We start from the raw sequence: 19,677 nt of genomic DNA, 5'->3' as shown, positions 1-19,677 counted from the left end.
CATTAACGGAAAACCATTATCATATCCTATAAAGTCAGGAGAAATAAGTAGAAGAAGAAGACATCACAACAAGACATACACGAGAGGCACATACGGAAAAGGGTCATCCCATGTTCACTGCTCCATCTCCTTTCACTAATAAAATACCTGAATCAACGCCCAGGCAGACGTCGGTGGAATATCCATCAACAAATCACACGTCCCCAACGTCCAGGGGGTCTGAGGTGGTCAAAGTAAAAAATTCAGGCGAGTCCATAAAGTGGCGCCATGGGTACCATATCATGGTGCACTTTTCCGACCGGCCATGTTCCTCAGCTATGAGCTCCTCCATCCTACCCACTTCTCTAACCTCAGCTATCCAGAGTTAGTGTAGAGACGTGTTAGTAGCTTTATTAATTTGGTGCTATTAAATATTCCTTTTTTCCTGCCAAGCTTAAAGGGGCAAGAAACCCCCCTCCAAGCGAAAGGTGCTGATTTCGAACATTAATCTGTTTTTCCTTAGACCTGACAGCAGCACAATGATGGGTAATACTGGGTGATGATGGTGAATTTGCTCTGTGAACTAGGAGAGCAGATTTTTTTTTTTATCTAATGAACACTGATTAGCTAGAGCCCCACCCCCTTTAAGAGGTCGCCTAGGCCCCTGCTATCCTGCATTTATTAAGAAGTGACAATCAGAGAAGGAGGCTTGTGCTGCTGTGAGGACTAAGGGAAAGCAGATAAACATAAGTATTCAAGGTGCATGGCAAGCTGCCGACGGGAATGGACGCACATTAGAGGAGCTATATAGGTGACCTGACCGCTCCATACTCCCCCTGCACATAGGGAAAAGGATCAGGAGGACCCTGAGAGCATTTTCCCCGCTGCTGGACACTGTGCCCTCTCACATACGTTATATTGATAACTTTCTAGAGGTGCCAGCATCCCTGTGATGCAGGCTCCTGAGTTCCTGCCGCCGCAGTGCCAAGCGGGCAGCTGAGAGATCCTGGAGCCTCTTGCCGGATAGCCCACAGCGGTTCCAGAAGACAGAGGAGGAGGAGGACAATGCAGCAGCCTGGTGAGTTGCTCAACCCTGTACAGAGCGCACATGGTTCAGCGCCATCTTACCCAACTAGCGCCGTGCTGGAGTGTGAGGGAGCATTAACCGAGTCCCTGCCAGGCAGCTGTTCTACTACTGCACTTAATGCTGCCTACCAGCTGGAAGAGAGGGGTGAAGGGGATCTAGCCGTAGATTCGCTGCTCATTATAGTTCAGACTCATATAGAGAGGGACAGAGGTCTCCTAAAGAGACAGCACTACCAGTAGATGCAATTATGTCAGCTGCTCCAAAGCCGCCACGCAAAGATACGTTTAGGCCAGCTGAGACTGCTCTTACTCCTGCTAGCCTCGTAATGCATGGTCATCGGCCTCACAGGAGGCAATATGGCCACAACATACTGACTCTGACGTCTCTCGCGCGGGGGGCGCTTTGCAAAAGGGCTTCCAAGATCTGCTGTTTCAACTTTCTAGTAAGCGTGACTTTAAATCATTACTGAAGTTAAAGAAGCCTGTCTGGACGTAATTGCAGAAGTCAGAAAAGACATTCAGCACAACTCATTGCGAGTAGATTCCCTGGTGGAGGATCATGACTTTTGATCATAACTTATTGGGCAGCTGAAGTCCACCATATGCACCCAAACAGCAACCCTTGCTGAGATGCAACATCATATCGAAGATCTAACAGACAGATCTGGCGAGACAATATCAGAGTCAGAGGCCTCCCTGAGGTGATGCAGGACACTGACCTAGCCAGTACTTTGGAAGGACTATTTTACTCTGTCCTTAGCAAACTCTCCTCTCACAGGATTGTAGAAGCGAATAGAGTCCTTAGACCAAAGCCTACCATTACAGCTCCGAGAGATGTTATCTGCTGCCTGCATGACTACACGATCAATGAGGCTCTCATGCGAAGGCCCAGTCCCTGCATCATCTGGAGTTTGATGGTGCACCAATACATCTCTTTACGGACTTATCCTGGATCACCCTGCAAAAGCAACACCTTCTTCACCCTCTACTAACTATCCTGAGAGACAATAAGGCAACCTAGAGGAGGGATTTCCCTTTTGCCCTCGGCCACTAGGGAGGGCCACTTAGCTACTCTTCAATAACCTCTCTGATCTTCCTCGTTTCTGTGAAGCTCTGGAAATCCCAGATTACAGAGTGGACTATTGCCCTCCGCCTCCACCACCCATTTGGCAGTCTGTGTGCCAGAACAGCAATGACCAAGATCTGGAGGCTCGCTTTCTCTGCCCAGCCAACAGCCTGGTCCTCCCTCTTGAGGAACACTATCCTGTTTATTCTCCTTGGCTATGTTCTCCTGATCATTAGTAACCTGATTGTTTAGGGTCTTCATTGTGTGATCTGTTTTCAGAATTGCGCAGCCTAGCTGTGCTTTAATGTGTGATTTCTTAAGTTTCCGCTCTTTCGGTGCTTCCACCTCCCCCTTGGGGCAATTTATCCCCAACCTCCGGGTTGGTACTTTAAATCTAGTATTCTGTGGTTGTTCTGCAAACGTTTTTCCCCTCTCCTGGCATCCGTGGTCAGGGATCTGGGCCGAGTGCTCGGTGCCCTTTTGGGCCTTCTGCATTGTGTGTTGTTCTTTGTTTTTAGAGTTTGTCTCCATTTGTCTCTCCTTTGGGAACATCACACTATAAGAGCTGATGTGGCCTTCCTTCATTTTGACCATAGAGCCCACAGGTAGTATCTGCATCCAAAGGGAATAAAACTGCAGGAGTTGCTATTTTATTTGCTTGCACCCTTTCTATCCAAATTGGACAGACTCTGTACTGAGTAAGCCGGTGCCCACAGAACTGGCTCGGGTATCTACAGAATTCCGCAAACTTCTTCGTAAACACCATCTCTATGACCTTTGGAAATTAGACCATCCTATGGGGAAAATGTTTACCTTTTATTCCCACCCACACAAAATGCATTCCAGGATTGATTATTTTCTTGGTAATATCTCCGCTGTCAGCCTCCTTCAGAACGCCCACATAGCCTGGTCTCCTGGTCCGATCATGGCCATGTATTGTTTAGACTAAAACCCTGCAGACCCCTATACATAAGTGTCGCTGGTGCCTAAATGAGAGCATCCTTAAAGTGTAACTGTCTTTTTTTTCTTTTTGCAGAAATCGGTAGCATTTTAAAGGATTTTAAGAAACTCTATAATAGGTTTTATTACGCAAAAAAAACTCTTTCTGTACTCAAAAAGCAATTTCCAAGACTCCCCCCCCCCCCCCCCTCACTTCTTATCTGTGCATTATCAGGCAAATCCATCTTCATGACAAAGAAGGAAGTGAAGACGGGTTCTGCTGTCTCCATTATATCCTATGGAGGGGGGGAGGGGCCGAGGGAGATGAGGGAGCAGGAAGAAGAGACATGAAGGCCAGCTGTTTGTAGACTGTCTGGGCACCTAAAAACGCTTGATTCAGGGATCAGAAAGGTCAGTGCTTATCTAGTAACTTGCTGAGAGAAGATTGCAGGGTGCTGTGCAGGACTGCTCCTTGCTCACTCACTCCTCTCAGCCCCTGCCCTCTCCATAGAGCATAATGGACACAGAAATCCTGCTTCTTTTGAAGTGAGGGGGAACCTAAAAAATAGCTTTTTCACTACAGAAGGAAACGCTTTATGCAAAAATTAGGTCTGCCTTTGCAAAGTACAATTAGTGACGCAAAAAATAAGGGCTTATGTGGGTTTCTAGGTGAAAAAATGCAAGTGCTATGGCCTTTTAAACACGAGGAAAAAACGAAAATGCAAAAACGAAAAATGGCTCCGTCCTTAAGAGGTTAAAAGAAGTATCTCCACTTGAAAACAAGGGTACAGTGGACTCAGATTCCACCTTGTGGGAAGCACAAAAGGTGGTCATTGGGGCCACTTTAGTGCACAAAGCTCCAGTTAAAAAAAGGGAGACACAAGCAGTTATTTTGCAAACAAGGCAGGATATAACGGACCTAGAAGAGGCGATTACTTTGCGTCAGCTGACTGCGGCGAGAGGGAGCCTTAAGGAGCTATCGCTGAGGAAAGTGGAAAGGTTACTTCTCTATTCTAAGCAGCGATGTTACGAAAATGGTAATAAATCTCATACCGTTATCTAGAACACTTAAAGGGGTTATCCAGTGCTACAAAAACATGGCCACTTTTCCCCTACTGTCTCCAGATTGGGTGGGGTTTTGAAACTCGGTTCCATTGAAGTAAATGGAGCTAAATTGCAAACCACACCTAAACTGGAGACAACAGTAGGGGGAAAAGTGGCTGTGTTTTTGTAGCGCTGGATAACCCCTTTAATGAGCGTTCTGCCACACAGGCTCCATAGGCTCTCCATTATATATACCATCCTAGAGACATTTCTTCTATTTTTACTCAATATTACTGTAAACTGTACTCCCTGCCCTCCTCTTTGCCTTCTGACCCGGGAGCCCATAGTCAGTATCAATGGCTTCCCGCAGAGCTGTAGCTTACCATCCCTTTCTGCTGAAGCCTTTGCAGGTCGGAATTCACCGATTACGGTGGCAGAACTCTCTGAGCTGGCCGAACTCCTGGCCCAGATAGTTTCACCTTTATTTTAAGACCATTTCAGCCGAGACTAGTTTCTCTCTAACGCCTTTCTGCAGAGCACCCCCATAGCCCCAGCTATGTCCCACTCCTACATTACCCTTATTCCTAAGCCAGGAAAGGATCTCCTAGATCAGTGCTTCTCAAACTGTGAGGCGGGCCCCCCCTAGTTGTCGGTGAGGCCCAGCTGGGGAGGCAGTTTTCACAAAAGTTACTATGATCTGCTCAGTCCTTTTGCTGTTTGCAAAAATCTCCATTTTAGCAACATTATTAATTGATTTTGTACTTGCTTTATTAGTATCTAGAGCTTGGCAGATGGGTGACAGGTAGCCCTAGCAATATTTTCAGCTTTTAATTGGACTTTGGTGAGGCCCAGGAACCCTCTTGGTCATTCTGGTGAGGCCCGGGCATTGCCTTGGTCTGTTGGGTGAGGCTCCAGTAGAAAAAGTTTGAGAAGCACTGTCCTAGATTGTCCAAATTCTAGGCCAATCTCATTGCTGAGCTCAGACTTTAACATTCTTACTAAAATATTGGCAATCAGGTTGGGTTATTGGCTGCTTTCATTGAATAATGCTGGCCAGGTAGGCCTTGTTCCATGCAGACAGTGGGGGATACTACTAGAAGAGCGGCAGATATTATAGACACTGTAAATGAGCAGTCAGACTGTGCCTTGGTTCTTAACCCTGACCCTTTATGTTTGAGACGCTGATGTGATTTGGCATCTCCGACCCTTTCTTGACTACAGTCCAGGGTCTGTATACACGGCCCACTGCAGCACTTAAGTTCCCTCACCTGCGTTCTGAGACCTTCCTGCTTTTGAACCCCCCAGGGTTGCCCTTTATCTCCTTTGCTGTTCATTTTATTCATAGAACCCCTGGTGGCTGCTTTTTGAAATGATGTGAACATAAAGGGAGTCTATATTAGGGGGAAGGAATTTAAAATTACGTCATTCATGGACGATGTTCTCCTCCCGCTGCCAGAGCCGGTAACTACCCGACCTAACTTGCACACCCTGCTTGCCAGATATGGCTCCCTCTCAGGGTACAAAGTGAATACCTCTAAGTCGGAAGCCATGCCCCTAAACCCAGCTGGTCCAATGATAGGGAAAATAAGGGCCCTCTTATCCAAATGGCCGTCCCATTACATCTCTAAACTACTGTATAACTTTGGTACTTTACCGTATTCCTTTACGTGAACTTAGGGCAATTCAGAAAGAGATATTTGGATTTGTTTGGGCTGGTAAGAAACGGGTAATGGGTAATGATGAGTAGTAAGACACAAGGGGGGTGTGCTGTACTACTATTGGGCTGCACATTTAGGGCAGATTCCAGCCTGAGCTACTCACCTGGCTTATAAGAAATGGACGGGGATAGAGAACATTTGGTTGGCTTCTTTTATGGCATGCTTCTCCCCCCTAATAATTCCTCACATCTGTCTCTCCTTCGCCCCATTAGATTCAATATGCATATTTAAGCCTCATGTGCCTTAAAGTTCGGATTGTCCTCCACTGTCTCTCCTCTTGTCTCCTTTTTGCTTCTTCCCAACTTCTCTCCTGGTTGCAGTCCCAGACGGTGCGCACTTGGGGGCTAGGAATCAGATGTGGTGGACCCCCGAACCCGCACTCGTCTCCCATTTGATAGGCTAATAGCCAGATCAGATCTTCCATCTTCTAAATATTTCACTTATTTGAAGCTTTGTCACTTCATGATGTCTCACCTGGGTTCTCTGACAGTATCTAAGCCGACCACATTTGAGCAGTTGGCAAGGGCTGGTACGTCTACCAAAGGGTTAATCTCAGAGATTTACCCTATTCTCAACGCGCCAGCAGAGGGAGCCCAGGTCAGACATGGATATATGTGGAAATCGATAGTAGGGAGGCAGATTTCAGCTGAATGTTGGGCAATTGTATGGGACAGGGCAGCGACCTCAATATACACCACATCCAAAAAAATCCCTTTAGAAGCTATTGAGCATGTGGTACCACACACCAGAACTTTAACAAATTAAACAATAGCGTCTCTCCAGATGTTTGGCAGCTGTGGGATCGTTTCACCATATATTCAGGTTGTTCATGTTGGGGTGAGGCGTGTGCTCTGTCCTGTATTAATATATCTTATCCTGTTTGTTTAAATAAAAGGGCCATTATTTCAATGATTCTATCGGGATATATATATTACCTCCTCAGTAAGACTCAGAGGTCTTGTTTGATGTAAGTTCTTCTTTCTGCATTTGTTGTATGCATTATGGCTATCTAAATCTTAATAAATAACAGTTATTAAAAAAATAGTAGTCATGGCTTCCCTTACACCCTCACCAGCAGCACAACAATGGGGATGTAATCACAGACAACAGGCCCTCCATGAGCTCAGGATCCATCACCAGGAGCCATCTCCTCAAAGATGTTAAAGGTGAAAACATAAAAGCGTCATGTTGCCGAGATAATGTGATGGAGCAGTACAAGACTCGGCTCAGGAGGTGGCACTGATCTAGTACAGCAACCCTGACACAGTTCTGACCAATGAGTCGCGCTGCTGACTTTACTCATAGCCGCCCAGATCTCAGGATAATAGGACAGACAGAGGATATGGAGACCTTACTTCTCATGAGTGCCCAGGAAACTAGTGGGAGAAGACCTGACTGGTGCTACAAGCCAGGTCTGTAACCTTAAGCAGACACAAGGTACAGGCCCACAGAAGAGGATATGTGGAGGCCCCCGTACTCTGGTAGATATTAAAGGCAGGAACAAAGTCATCATCAGGTAGATTATGTGGAACCTTCACTAGAGGGTGAGATAGCTCAGGGCAAAGGTCAGTTCTCACATACTGAACAGGTACAAGAAACTTTAGCCAGAAGAACCCGGAGCACACAGAGATAAACCCTCAAACATGGTGGACTTACCACATGGGTTTTATAACCCATCTACCAAACATGCCGATAAGGCTGAAATTTAAGGTCAGCAGTCATCTGATGGGGCTACCCATTCCTGGTGTAAAGGCCCTGTTACACCAAGCGATTATTGGCCATATGCTGTGTTATATCCTCCTGTTAAAAGGCAACGATAGACCAACATGCACAATGGCGTCTGATCCTGGTCCTTCAACATGTTGAAAGATTTTTGAATGATAACGACAGCTGGCCCTTGCCCTGTGTAATCTTGTGCCTCGCTCTGACCCACTCAGTCAGCACGTGTAAAAGCACCAGCAGTGAGTTGGGAATGAATCTGACAGGTGGACAGGAGGAGCCTCCTCACTTATAGATGTCCTTAAATGTAAACATATAAGCCAATGTGATGTCACACCTCCTGTACACCCTCTCTGTGGAGGGTGAAGGGCTATTGAGCCAGAATGTCTTTTAGAAAGACAGGGAGATTTCTGGTCGAGTATAAGGGTGGGTTCACACTACAGAATCCACGCAGATAAGTTCCGGCGGATTCCGTCACTCGTACCCGTTCGCGGTGGCACGCCTCACTGCCCGTGCTATAGACCATTCTAGGGCCGGGCTGATTCTGCTGTCCGTCGAAAAAGAATTAACACAGCAGTTCTGTCGGCGGAACGCAGATTCTACCCAGCTATAGAATAGTGTCTATAGCACAGGCGGAACCGGGCCAGAGCCTGAAGAACGGGACGGGGGGCGCGTCCCTGGGCCAGAGCCTGAACGGGACAGGGGGGGGGGGGGCACATCCCTGGGCCAGAGCCTGAACGGGACGGGGGGGGCGCATCCCTGGGCCAGAGCCTGAACGCAAGCACACCACCACAATACGGAACACTGATTCCAGTTCAGGTCCTACACCAGGTATAAGTCTGGACGTTCCTTTAAGTTTACCTATGGGGCCAACATAAGACAAGGTGGCGTATTATCACACATTAAAATAGTTTATTTCAGTTTTCAATGCAGTAATTATATTAAAACAAAAATATACAAATAACGATAAGTTAAAATAATATAAAAACACTAATTAAAATAAGTTATTTTCTTCCTACAAAATAAAAAGTGCAAACCGATCGTCCAGACAGAATCGTACAGCATTTCAATGATTTTTCTAGATTTAGTTTCCTTTCTGTTCTGTGAAGAATAAAGATCTCAGCACGAGGGGGTTTAACCATTTCATCGCTTCAGGAGTAGGAAAATAATCGTGCAATGCGGCAATTCCAGACGACCTCTTCATACCATGGACCTGACAGACATGCGCTATGCCACAGGGACCAAAAGGGCATGGCTTTGGGTATGGAGAACCTAGGGACGTGGCTTTGGGTATGGAGAACCTAGAGGCGTGGCTTTGGGTATGGAGAACCTAGGGGCGTGGCTTAGGGTATGGAGAACCTTGGGCAGGGGATTTTGGTATGGAGAACATAGGGGCGGGGCCACCGCTGAACTTAAACATATCCCACCCAGTTGCTGCAGCTCCAGTCTCCGCCCTTATTCCCAACTGCAGTTCTCAAACTGTCCACTTGGGGCAGTAATAGACATAAGTGCAGGCTCCAGCAATAGAGAATATATAGTGCGCTGCTTAAAAGAGATGCACTCTTCAAATTCAAGTAGCCTCATATGTAAAGAATTGCAAAAAAAAAAAAAAACAGCAGCAATGTGTATTTATCTACAGAACAAGATTGCCAAGAGAATCTTTGACCAAACGTTAGTCTATAGATGCATCTCTTGGGGTTATAGGAACCTAAACCTGCCAGCTGATAACAGAACAGAGGGGGAGTATGCAGTGTCTCACAGGAATTGGGGATTCATATTTTCGCAACCAAAGAGGCTCTGGCAATGAAGAGGTTAAGAATTGGCTGGCAAATACCGCCACCGCCGCTCTTTGTTCCACTAGGACAAAAACTTTGGCATTGAAGATGAAAATACACAAAAACCTTGTCTGACTGCAGATAAGTATGTCCCCCCCAATAAGAAGCTACATTCACCGGCTGTGTACAGATATAATGCGGCCTAGTCTGTAATAATCCTGGAATATACCATTTATAGCGGAAACAGATATTACATCCACAGACCGGACCATTGTTCCTTGATACAAAGAAGATTCTGTGTGGTGGCGGGGTAGTATCCAGAAGGCGTTGCACTAATCAGGAATTACCAAATATCTACAGAAATAAATACCCCCCCCCCCATGTCTATTTGCGGATGGCTTCATGATTGTGCGGCATATTCCACTGGAGAATCTTTAAGTGTTGGCGAGCATCCCGTCTAGAATCAGCGGAGTGCCTTATTGCTAAGTCCACAGTCAACCTCAGACATAAAGAGTGTATCACGATTAGATACAGCAGCTGCAGGTCTTGGGTGGCGGCGGCGGACAGAGTTTACGCACTAAGGACCTCTAGTGGTAGACATTAGAAATCATTGGTGTTTTGGGGGGAGGGGCGGCAGGAAGGTTCAGGTGTGGTACCTGAATGCTCAGAGGCAGCTTAAAGGTCTTTGATGTAGCTGAAGAGAACTTAAGACATAAGCAGGCAGTATGTGAGTCAATGGCGTCATCATGAAGCGCTCACTTCCCATAACAAAGCGAGCACCCCCACCCCTCCCTCGTCCATCCGAGTTTGCCCCTGGCGGGACTAGATGACGCCACAACAGCGTGTAATATCCCGACATCAGGACAAACATCTCAATGTTCACAGTTTGATCGGACTGAGCGCCCCTCCCCTGTGTCAGTCCAGTGAAGGCCAGGAGGGGATGTAGAATCTCTGCAGCGAGCCCTCTAGGAGGCGCTCCATCCATAGAGATAGCTTATTTAATTTCTTTTTTATGTGGCCTGCCCCGGAGCCCAGGGAAATCTTCCTTAAAGAGTCTGCGCTAGGAGGGCAGAGTTCTCCCTCGTCCGAGAGCTTCTCATCCTCCAGTGTGGACTGCGCTTTAAAGAGACAGAAGTATTTTTTGTGTCCATTTAGAGCCAGCACATACCCGGTGTAGTCACGCTCCAGGAAATGCTCATCGTACTGATAGGCGATAGATGCTGCGTCCTGGGCAAACTCCAACAAGTATTCCAGCCACTCGCGGTGCTTGTCCAGGTTCAGGAAGGAGAAGTGAAGGGAACTGCTCCTGTGACAAGACACGTGTGCATGACGATACGTACATTGTGGAGACGCATACAGAGCCGCCCACCAACATAACACTCATACGTCTATACACATAGAGCCAAGTATGTGCCCTGCAGAACATTAAAGGAGTCACAGCCACAGGACAGGTGATAACTTGCTGATAATCGGGGTCCGACCACAGAGACCTTTGACGATCTGCAGGACAGAGGTCATTCCTCCTGAGTGAAGGGGCAGCTGTGTGCATGCTTGGCCCCCCGCTATATTTGGAAGTGCCGTATAATGTGACTGAGTATATGCATTGCCGCCCCATTCACTTGGGGAGCACCTGACCTCTGATCTCGTGTCAGGTGGGGGGGTGGGGGGCGCTGTCAGACCACCACGACCGGCTACTTATCACCTGTCCTGTGGAACGCAGAGCAAGGGCCACAGCAAGTGTCTGGTGTAGCTTCCATATATCATATAACTTTGGCAGAGTCAGTCTATATCCATCTATCTAATAACAATAATTGCCCTAACTCTTCATGACTGGTGCTTTCTTCAAAGACAATCAATTTCCAATAGGGATATATGCATATTTTATGGATATAGACTCAAGCCAGATCCCTATTATACCTGTGAATATTAACTTGTACCATATGCACAGGACAGGAGACAAGTAAGATTGCGGGTGGGGTGACACCTCCGTATCAGGCCCCCAGTTTCTTTGTTAGGAAGTATTTATTCCTACAGTAACTTTCTGGCGGCTCATTAGAAATTAATAGAGCTGCGGGTCACATAATTGTGGTAGTGGGAGTCTTAGTTTTTAGGCCGGGACCTGAATGATTGTGTACTATAAGAGAACAATATATACTACAAGTAGAATAGCGAGTTGGTCAAGGGTAATTTAAACGCCAGTGTGTGCGCTCTGGGTATGGCAGCACCCGTAGTGCTCCGCACCAGGCTGATGCTGACGCAGTAGTAGGCTCATAGACAACCTGCCACGTAAGTCATCTAGTGCGAGAATAGCTCTGCAGCCCCCCTCTCTTATACAATGTGTTACTGACACCTAGTGGTGGTATGTGGAAAACACACATCTAGTCCCAGGTATAATCGGGATGCAGCTTGAGTCTATATCCCTACAGGCTTAGCTGCAAAAAGACGGACTTCAGTAGACGTTCCCTCATACTCTAAAACCCTGGCCTGTGGTGATTGGTAATTATATTATATAAATGGATAGATATCTAAAACTACAGGGGCCAGGAGGCTGTGAGGGTTTTTCTAGAATAATCTGATTAATATGGCAGGCTGGGAGCAGGCCTGGCATCATGTGACTGTGGCCAGGATAGTAGCATTAGGCAGCGAGTGTGGCCTGAGCTGACAAGGCCTGGCAATGGACTCTACACTACCTCTTATTGTTGTATTAATCAGATCTTTACCATAATCCCCCACCACCCCCCATGTTCTCCCCACGCTGCTCTCACCCTGTAAACGTGTACACTTCCTGGGCAAACTTCTGCAGCAGACTGGCCTTGGTGGAGCTGGAGAGGATGAGGACGACGTTCATGTGACCTGGGCGCAGCCGGACCAGGTTACTCATATAGTTGACATCTGTTAACTCCGTCACCTCCACAAAGCCTTTCTTAGGAACCCTGCTGGGGAACAGCGAGTGTAAGGGCCAATGGTGGCAGAGGAGGCGCTTATCCTGTACCTCTACAGCCAGACTCTTACCTGGTGCTCTCCTTAGTGAAGTTGGCCTCGCTGCTCTTCTCCCTGTCACCGGACTCCTCTTTATCAGATGGAACAGAATCTCTCTCATCGCTGGAGTCACTGAAAATGATGGACAAAGGGTTAACCCTAATCCCAACTGAGATATAACCCTGTGTACAGTCTGAGAAACCCCACACTTACCTGAACGCCTGAACAATGACTGTCCCAAAGAGGATGAAGAGAGCCGAGAAGATCAGAGACAGCAGCGGCATCATCTCCCTCCTGCACAGAGTGGAACATAACACATGGTCTGAACAGCAGTACCGCCATCTAACAGTCAGAAAACCAGTCACTGACGCAGGATCCGCAATTATTCCACAAGAGTTAAGGGACTTTTCTGTGACACGAATCCAAAGTGACCCTCAGTGCGGACCCTCATAGTATATAACAGGAGGAGAAATCCACACAAGGGTCCTGACACCACATGTGCACAAGGCCAAAAACAAAACTACTTAAAGGGGATGTCCAGTGCAATGTGCGGGAAGTGGGCTCTGATGCCACAATATGTGACGCTATGACTACTGAATGTGGCCCCTTCTGGCAGCCGGCAGGGGTCCCTGTGAGCTCACAAAACGTTAGAGAAGCCACTTGTGTTATAGTTCTGGAAAACCCCCTTCAGGCTATGTTCACACCATGTTTAAACAACGGCCGCTGATTGACAAGTTCCTGCAGCCGATACCGCCATATTGGCCACAGGAATCTACTTTCATCTTATTAGGATAGCGGGCACATTTGGGCGTTGCCTGCAATCCAAATCACCACTAAGCTCTAGGCAACGTATGGCCGCCAAAACGGCCATACATTGTATGAACAGAGAAGAACAACGGCCATTGCTCACGCTCTAACGGCCACAAATAACTGAGATGTCAATTCCGCAGCCGTACCAAACAACGGCTGTTGTTCCCGTAGAGTTCAATACAGTTTATTATTTTAAGACAACGGCCGTTCTTGTCTTAACAAATACCCTGTGTGAACATAGCCTTAAACAAGGTTAGAGGTGACTTCTGGTCAGCAGTGAGACTTACCAGTTATTATGTAGAACGCTCTCCCATACATCCGACCAGTAGTCGACTGCAGTGTAGAACCAGCGCAGGAAGAACACCTGACAGCAGAAATATAATGCAATTAGAGCGGGCGCGCAGCCATGCGGACGCAGGATGACGCTGGTGTACACAGACTTACAGGAGCGAGCTCATCATTCAGATCCGACAGGATGGTCTCCGCAGACAGGACACTGGGGTCTTTCCTCAAGCGATCTAAGAAATCTAACAAGGCAAACTTGTTCTCCTCGCTACCGCTCCAGACGCTGGCCACAGTCTTATAGACGACTCTCCCTGCCGAGTTCCGTCGTTCCAGGATCACCACCTGCCGGAAGGAGACGTCATATTATATAGATGATTTATCCATAAACGCTTGTCATATCTGCCTGCACCAGCATGACCCAGGGACGCCAGAGAACCAGCATAAACCTACGTACCGAGGACTCGCCCAGCTTGATGTCCTCCCCCAGCAGCGAGCCAGCCAGCTCTTGTTGGCGCTCCTTGAAGACGTAGACAAATCGCACAGTGTCTTTGGTATTGGCCGAGGCAAAGGCCAGGAAGGACTCGTAGGTTTTGCGGAATGGTTCACCCTCACCGGTCAGCAGAGCGACACAATATCTGCACAACAATAAAGCTTCATCACTAGAGAGAAGACGAGCTGAAACCGTGACAGTCCTGGGCCATCCCCTCCCCATCTCTTATTATAACATGTATACCGCATAGTGATTGTGTACTAGCAGTATACGGCTCCAGATATACAGAGGCGGGCAGGGACACTTACTTGCGCTGGCGGTGAGACTTCCGCACCGGGCACAGCTCCTGGAACAGCTTCTGATTGGTGAGCCGGGCGGCCAGCAAGAATTTGTTGGTAGAAATGAAATCATCGATCACTTGTTTCTTCATCCCACGCGCCTAGAAAGCACAGGGTAATAAATCATGTGCGTGAGCCAGGCTCCAGCAGGGGGCACCCCACATCACTTCTTTACAATGTATTATTATACTGTTTAATAAAGCAGCCGATCTCACCTGCACCACGTCCGCTGGCTTGTGGATATGCTCCTTGAACACCAGCATGGTGGGGGCGTACACGTTAATATTGTACTGGCTGCTCATCTGCTCCGTCTCTCTCTTACCAAGGTCCACATATCCGAAGGACAGATAATCCTTGTAGGCGAATGCAGTCAGCTGGTGGGAACAGGAAGGGAACACTCACACTGTCAGCATTAAGCAGCAGCGCATAGGAGGTTGAGGGAACTTAAAGGAATTCCTATAGACCTGGTCTCTACACAACATGCAATAGAACTGCAAAACCACCCCATAGAGTTCAATGGAATCTGTACATGGCGAGTGCATGGCTGTATGGACCCCGCCAATCAGGATGATCCCACACAGCCATATGCCATCACCTAAGACAATGGGACTAACCATTTAAAGGGGTATTCCCTCAGGTAAAATACATGCTGAACCTTCCCCCCTCTTGGTGACTAACAATTCCTTCCATACATGTCATTTTATTTTCAGTCTCCTTCCCCCAGTTCTGAGCTGCTGCTTTCTACTAACACCACAAAAATCTGTGTGTGAGCTGGTCTCCCCGTCTCACCCCCCCATCCCCACGAGACGGCTGATGTAAAACTGCGCCCTTTCTGTCTGTTTCTGCACTGTGCAATGCACTTGAAGTCTATTTATGGTCTGCACTCTGTAGTGCTGGGAGGGTTAATCTGACTTCATGAAGATACAGAATGCCTTTACAGTCTGTATCTTATACTTTACCTACTCCTCTGTACCGGTGCAGCAAGGCCGCCGCCATCTTGATGATGTCCCTTGCGTTCCAGCGCTGGTGACGTCATCAAGATGGCGGCGGCCTTGCTGCACCGGTACAGAGGAGTAGGTAAAGTATAAGATACAGACTGCAAAGGCATTGTGTATCTTCATGAATAGACTTAGGGAAAGAAACTTTTATATTAGGAACAGTGAAATTTAGATGACAGGTTCTCTTTAAGGATATAACAATCCCTGTACTATTTATAATTATAATGTAGATAGAATGGCGTGGGCTCCTTACCTTGTAGATTAGCGGGACGGGCGGCATCTGATCAAACAGAAGGACGTGGGGCTTATTCTCATGCTGCCAACCGGATAAGAAGCGGATGTAGTTGTTATCTGTGATCTGGAAGAGATAAGAGACAATAGAAGGATGTAGGAATAATGGGGAGCGCTCTCTATATACAGCGGGGGTCACCTCCCAGCCCTCTCTATATACAGCGGGGGTCACCTCCCAGCCCTCTATATACAGCGGGGGGTCACCTCCCAGCCCTCTCTATACAGCGGGGGTCACCTCCCAGCCCTCTCTATACAGCGGGGGTCACCTCCCAGCCCTCTCTATACAGCGGGGGTCACCTCCCAGCCCTCTCTATACAGCGGGGGTCACCTCCCAGCCCTCTCTATACAGCGGGGGTCACCTCCCAGCCCTCTCTATACAGCGGGGGTCACCTCCCAGCCCTCTCTATACAGCGGGGGTCACCTCCCAGCCCTCTCTATACAGCGGGGGTCACCTCCCAGCCCTCTCTATACAGCGGGGGTCACCTCCCAGCCCTCTCTATACAGCGGGGGTCACCTCCCAGCCCTCTCTATACAGCGGGGGTCACCTCCCAGCCCCCTATATACAGCGGGGGTCACCTCCCAGCCCCCTATATACAGCGGGGGTCACCTCCCAGCCCTCTCTATACAGCGGGGGTCACCTCCCAGCCCCCTATATACAGCGGGGGTCACCTCCCAGCCCCCTATATACAGCGGGGGTCACCTCTCACCTTGTCCACCAGATTCCCGGGCAGTAAACTTTCCACAAAGTGCCGGAGATTTTCCCTTAACACAGCATTGTGAAAGAAGGAGATCTTCCCATTAATCACCCCCAAAATAGACGGGGTGCTATGCGCACCAAGATGATGAGCAAGCCGCCTCTCATACCCAGCATGCACCACTCCAATGCCAACACCTGAAATAACAGAACCAACATCAGCTGCAGAACAATGATCACAGCATAGAATATACAGTAGTATCATACAGGATGTAACACAGTGACCCCATCCGCAGAACAGTGAGTGCAGCTCTGGAGTATAATACAGGATGTAACTCAGGATTAGTAATGTATGTACACAGTGACCCCACCAGCAGAATATTGAGTGCAGCTCTGGGGTATAATACAGGATGTAACTCAGGATCAGTAATGTAATGTATGTACATAGTGACCTCACCAGCAGAATAGTGAGTGCAGCTCTGGGGTATAATACAGGATGTAACTCAGGATCAGTAATGTAAGGTATGTACACAGTGACTTCACTAGTACAGCTCTGGAGTATGTGGGGGGACTCTACTGTATGAGTAAGAAGGGGTTTATACATTTTAAGGCAACATGGGGAGTAGGATTCATCTGTCCTAGTGTGGAGAAGATGAGAGAGCACATACCGAGCCCCTCCAGCTCCTGCACCACCTCCTTCCATACTGGCTCGATGTGGATGCAGCTGAAGCACCAGTCGGAGGTGATCTTGATGAGGTAGGGCTTGCGGAAGCTGTCGGGGACCACCTCATTGATATAGTGAGAGAACTGCAGGAGATATTTCTCATCGGTGGAATCCCTGCGCTCAGAATTAAAGGGGAAGTGAAAGAAGGATTCATCAAAGTAGAAGCTGTCGTGGAAGTGTCGGAAGTGATGCTGCTGCTGGGAGTAACCCTGGTTCTCTCCTACGTCTCCATAGCGGTCATAGTTTGTCCTCTTCTCCTCATTGGAAAGAATCTACAGAGTCAGAGGTGACAGGAGCAGAATGTTACAGATTAGCCTGAGCGTGCACCCCGCCTCCATGGCACTAAGCTATAGCACCTCACACTATTTACAGGCTCCCTGGTTTCCTTGACTTACGTCCTAAGCGATATCAGCCTCTAAAGGCACTGAGGCTCTGATAATGGGGTATATATAGAGGGCTCACCATAAAAGCCCCCTCTATACATGGCATCTCCCAGCAGCACCCAGGGGCCACTGCTAATCAACACTGTAAGCAGCATTTAAATGGCCTGGCTGCAAATCGTTGTCTCTCACCCCACCTGGACGCTCGGCTCCCTCATGTCCACCTCCCTCAGGTCCACCTGGACGCTCGGCTCCCTCATGTCCACCTCCCTCAGGTCCACCTGGACGCTCGGCTCCCTCATGTCCACCTCCCTCAGGTCCACCTGGACGCTCGGCTCCCTCATGTCCACCTCCCTCAGGTCCACCTGGACGCTCGGCTCCCTCATGTCCACCTCCCTCAGGTCCACCTGGACGCTCGGCTCCCTCATGTCCACCTCCCTCAGGTCCACCTAACCCCACCTGGACACTCACCTCCCTCCACCTGGACGCCTACCTCCCTCAGGTCCACCTCCCTCAGGTCCACCTAACCCCACCTGGACACTCACCTCCCTCAGGTCCACCTAACCCCACCTGGACACTCACCTCCCTCCAGTCCACCTCCCTCCACCTGGACACTCACCTCCCTCCAGTCCACCTCCCTCCACCTGGACGCTTACCTCCCTCATGTCCACCTCCCTCCACCTGGACGCTTACCTCCCTCATGTCCACCTCCCTCCACCTGAACGCTTACCTCCCTCATGTCCACCTCCCTCAGGTCCACCTAACCCCACCTGGACACTCACCTCCCTCCACCTGGACGCTCACCTCCCTCATGTGGTTTTGGCTGTATGAAGTGTTTATCCGCCTGAACATGACCTATAGGGGCCCTTGTGATTTACCCTGCTGTGAAAGATCAGAAAGCAGCAGGGGGATCACCCCTCCCCAGGCTACATGGCGAGACCCCAACAAGCGGCACTCCTGTACCTCATAAGCTTTGCTGACTTGGATGAATTTGTCTTCAGCTCCTGGGTTCTTGTTTTTATCGGGATGCCTGAAATGACAGAGATTTATTACTTATACAGCGACATCTCCGGTGCGTATAATGGCGGCACAATAATTGTGATGGGGGGGGGGCAACTGCGTCCTCCCCCATAGTGATGGAGGGGCAACTGCACCCTCCCCCATAGTGATGGGCGACAACTGCGCCCTACCCCTCCACTATATTGTTGGGGGGCAAGTGCGCTCTCCCCTATAGTGATGGGGGCAAATGCGGCCTCCTCCTCCTCTATAGTGATGGGGGGTGCTGCGCCCTCCTCCTCCCTCTCCTCCTCTATAGTAGGGCTGGGCGGTATACCGTGAAAATACCGATACCGTCTCTGGCGTCGGTTAATCGACCTCAACTTTGCCAGGACGGTATCTGCGGTATTTCACAGTTTTGGGTGCTTTATGTGCAGAGACGCAGGACGTGGCTGCAGCGGAAGAGAGGAGTCTTATCCCAGGCCCCAGACAGGAGGGGGATCACTGAGCTCCGACACTACAGTCCAGGGATCTGGCTGATCTCTCTCAGGACGCCCCAAGAGGCAGACACTGAGCCCCGCAGCCTCAGGGTGTCCTGCTCTCCCCTACCCGGGCAGCGTGCGCAGCACAGACCGGACAGCTTCTGCTGGGGTGACCGCTCTGCCCCTCCAGTCACTGCCGGGCCGTCCATTCAAACAGGGCAATTGCCGCGCAGAGCAGTGACCTGGAGCCAGAGCGGTTCCCAGGCTCCAGTCACTGTCACGCTGCCACAGATATCTCCCTCCGTGCAACAGCAGCAGCCTTCAGGAGGTAACCTACTACTGTGTGCTTCTGCCTCACACAGCCCTCCCCCGTAACTGGCCGGCACCGCTCTCCAGGAGATAACACACTGCAGCCGCAGCATTGTAGCCAGAGAAAGAGACACTGTCTGACTAGCGGCAGCTACTGCACGGAGGAGCCGCTTACTCGTCTCTGCTGCTCCAGATCTTATCACTGACAGGCAGAGGCTAAAGGAGAAAGTGGTTTCCCCATGTGCACACAGGCTGTCTGTACCTGGAATAGCAGAGCTGTCACACAGGGGGAAGGGGGACAGGTCCCTATACACACAGGAGGAAGGGGGACAGGTCCCTATACACACAGGAGGAAGGGGGACAGGTCCCTATACACACAGGAGGAAGGGGGACAGGTCCCTATACACACAGGAGGAAGGGGGACAGGTCCCTATACACACAGGAGGAAGGGGGACAGGTCCCTATACACACAGGAGGAAGGGGGACAGGTCGCTATACACACAGGAGGAAGGGGGACAGGTCGCTATACACACAGGAGGAAGGGGGACAGGTCCCTATACACACAGGAGGAAGGG

General features: G+C 49.3%; 1 protein-coding gene across 3 annotated transcripts in view; it reads right to left on the bottom strand.

The window, feature by feature from the left end:
• Positions 1 to 8,443: 8,443 nt before the first annotated feature.
• The window catches only part of DNAJC16 (DnaJ heat shock protein family (Hsp40) member C16), a 16,150-nt gene continuing 4,916 nt past the window's right edge, over positions 8,444 to 19,677 (bottom strand). The window contains exons 3-15 of one of the 3 annotated variants that reach the window (XM_069948034.1): positions 18,279 to 18,345; positions 16,880 to 17,207; positions 16,225 to 16,409; positions 15,480 to 15,584; positions 14,444 to 14,602; positions 14,199 to 14,329; positions 13,855 to 14,035; positions 13,560 to 13,742; positions 13,403 to 13,479; positions 12,519 to 12,599; positions 12,339 to 12,437; positions 12,092 to 12,262; positions 8,444 to 10,626 (exon numbers count right to left, since the gene is read on the bottom strand). In XM_069948034.1, coding sequence (XP_069804135.1) covers positions 10,242 to 10,626; positions 12,092 to 12,262; positions 12,339 to 12,437; positions 12,519 to 12,599; positions 13,403 to 13,479; positions 13,560 to 13,742; positions 13,855 to 14,035; positions 14,199 to 14,329; positions 14,444 to 14,602; positions 15,480 to 15,584; positions 16,225 to 16,409; positions 16,880 to 17,207; positions 18,279 to 18,345 — 2,152 coding nt within the window. In that variant the 3' untranslated portion in view covers positions 8,444 to 10,241. Of the gene's footprint in view, positions 10,633 to 12,091; positions 12,263 to 12,338; positions 12,438 to 12,518; positions 12,600 to 13,402; positions 13,480 to 13,559; positions 13,743 to 13,854; positions 14,036 to 14,198; positions 14,330 to 14,443; positions 14,603 to 15,479; positions 15,585 to 16,224; positions 16,410 to 16,879; positions 17,208 to 18,278; positions 18,346 to 19,677 lie in introns of all 3 variants that reach the window. The other 2 variants (XM_069948032.1, XM_069948033.1) reach the window with 2 other exon arrangements.

The sequence above is a fragment of the Dendropsophus ebraccatus genome, chromosome 12 (assembly GCF_027789765.1).
Source record: "Dendropsophus ebraccatus isolate aDenEbr1 chromosome 12, aDenEbr1.pat, whole genome shotgun sequence".
NCBI lineage: Eukaryota > Metazoa > Chordata > Amphibia > Anura > Hylidae > Dendropsophus > Dendropsophus ebraccatus.
The sequence above is the reverse complement of the archived record's forward strand: the minus strand, read 5'-3'. Positions and strand labels throughout refer to the sequence as shown.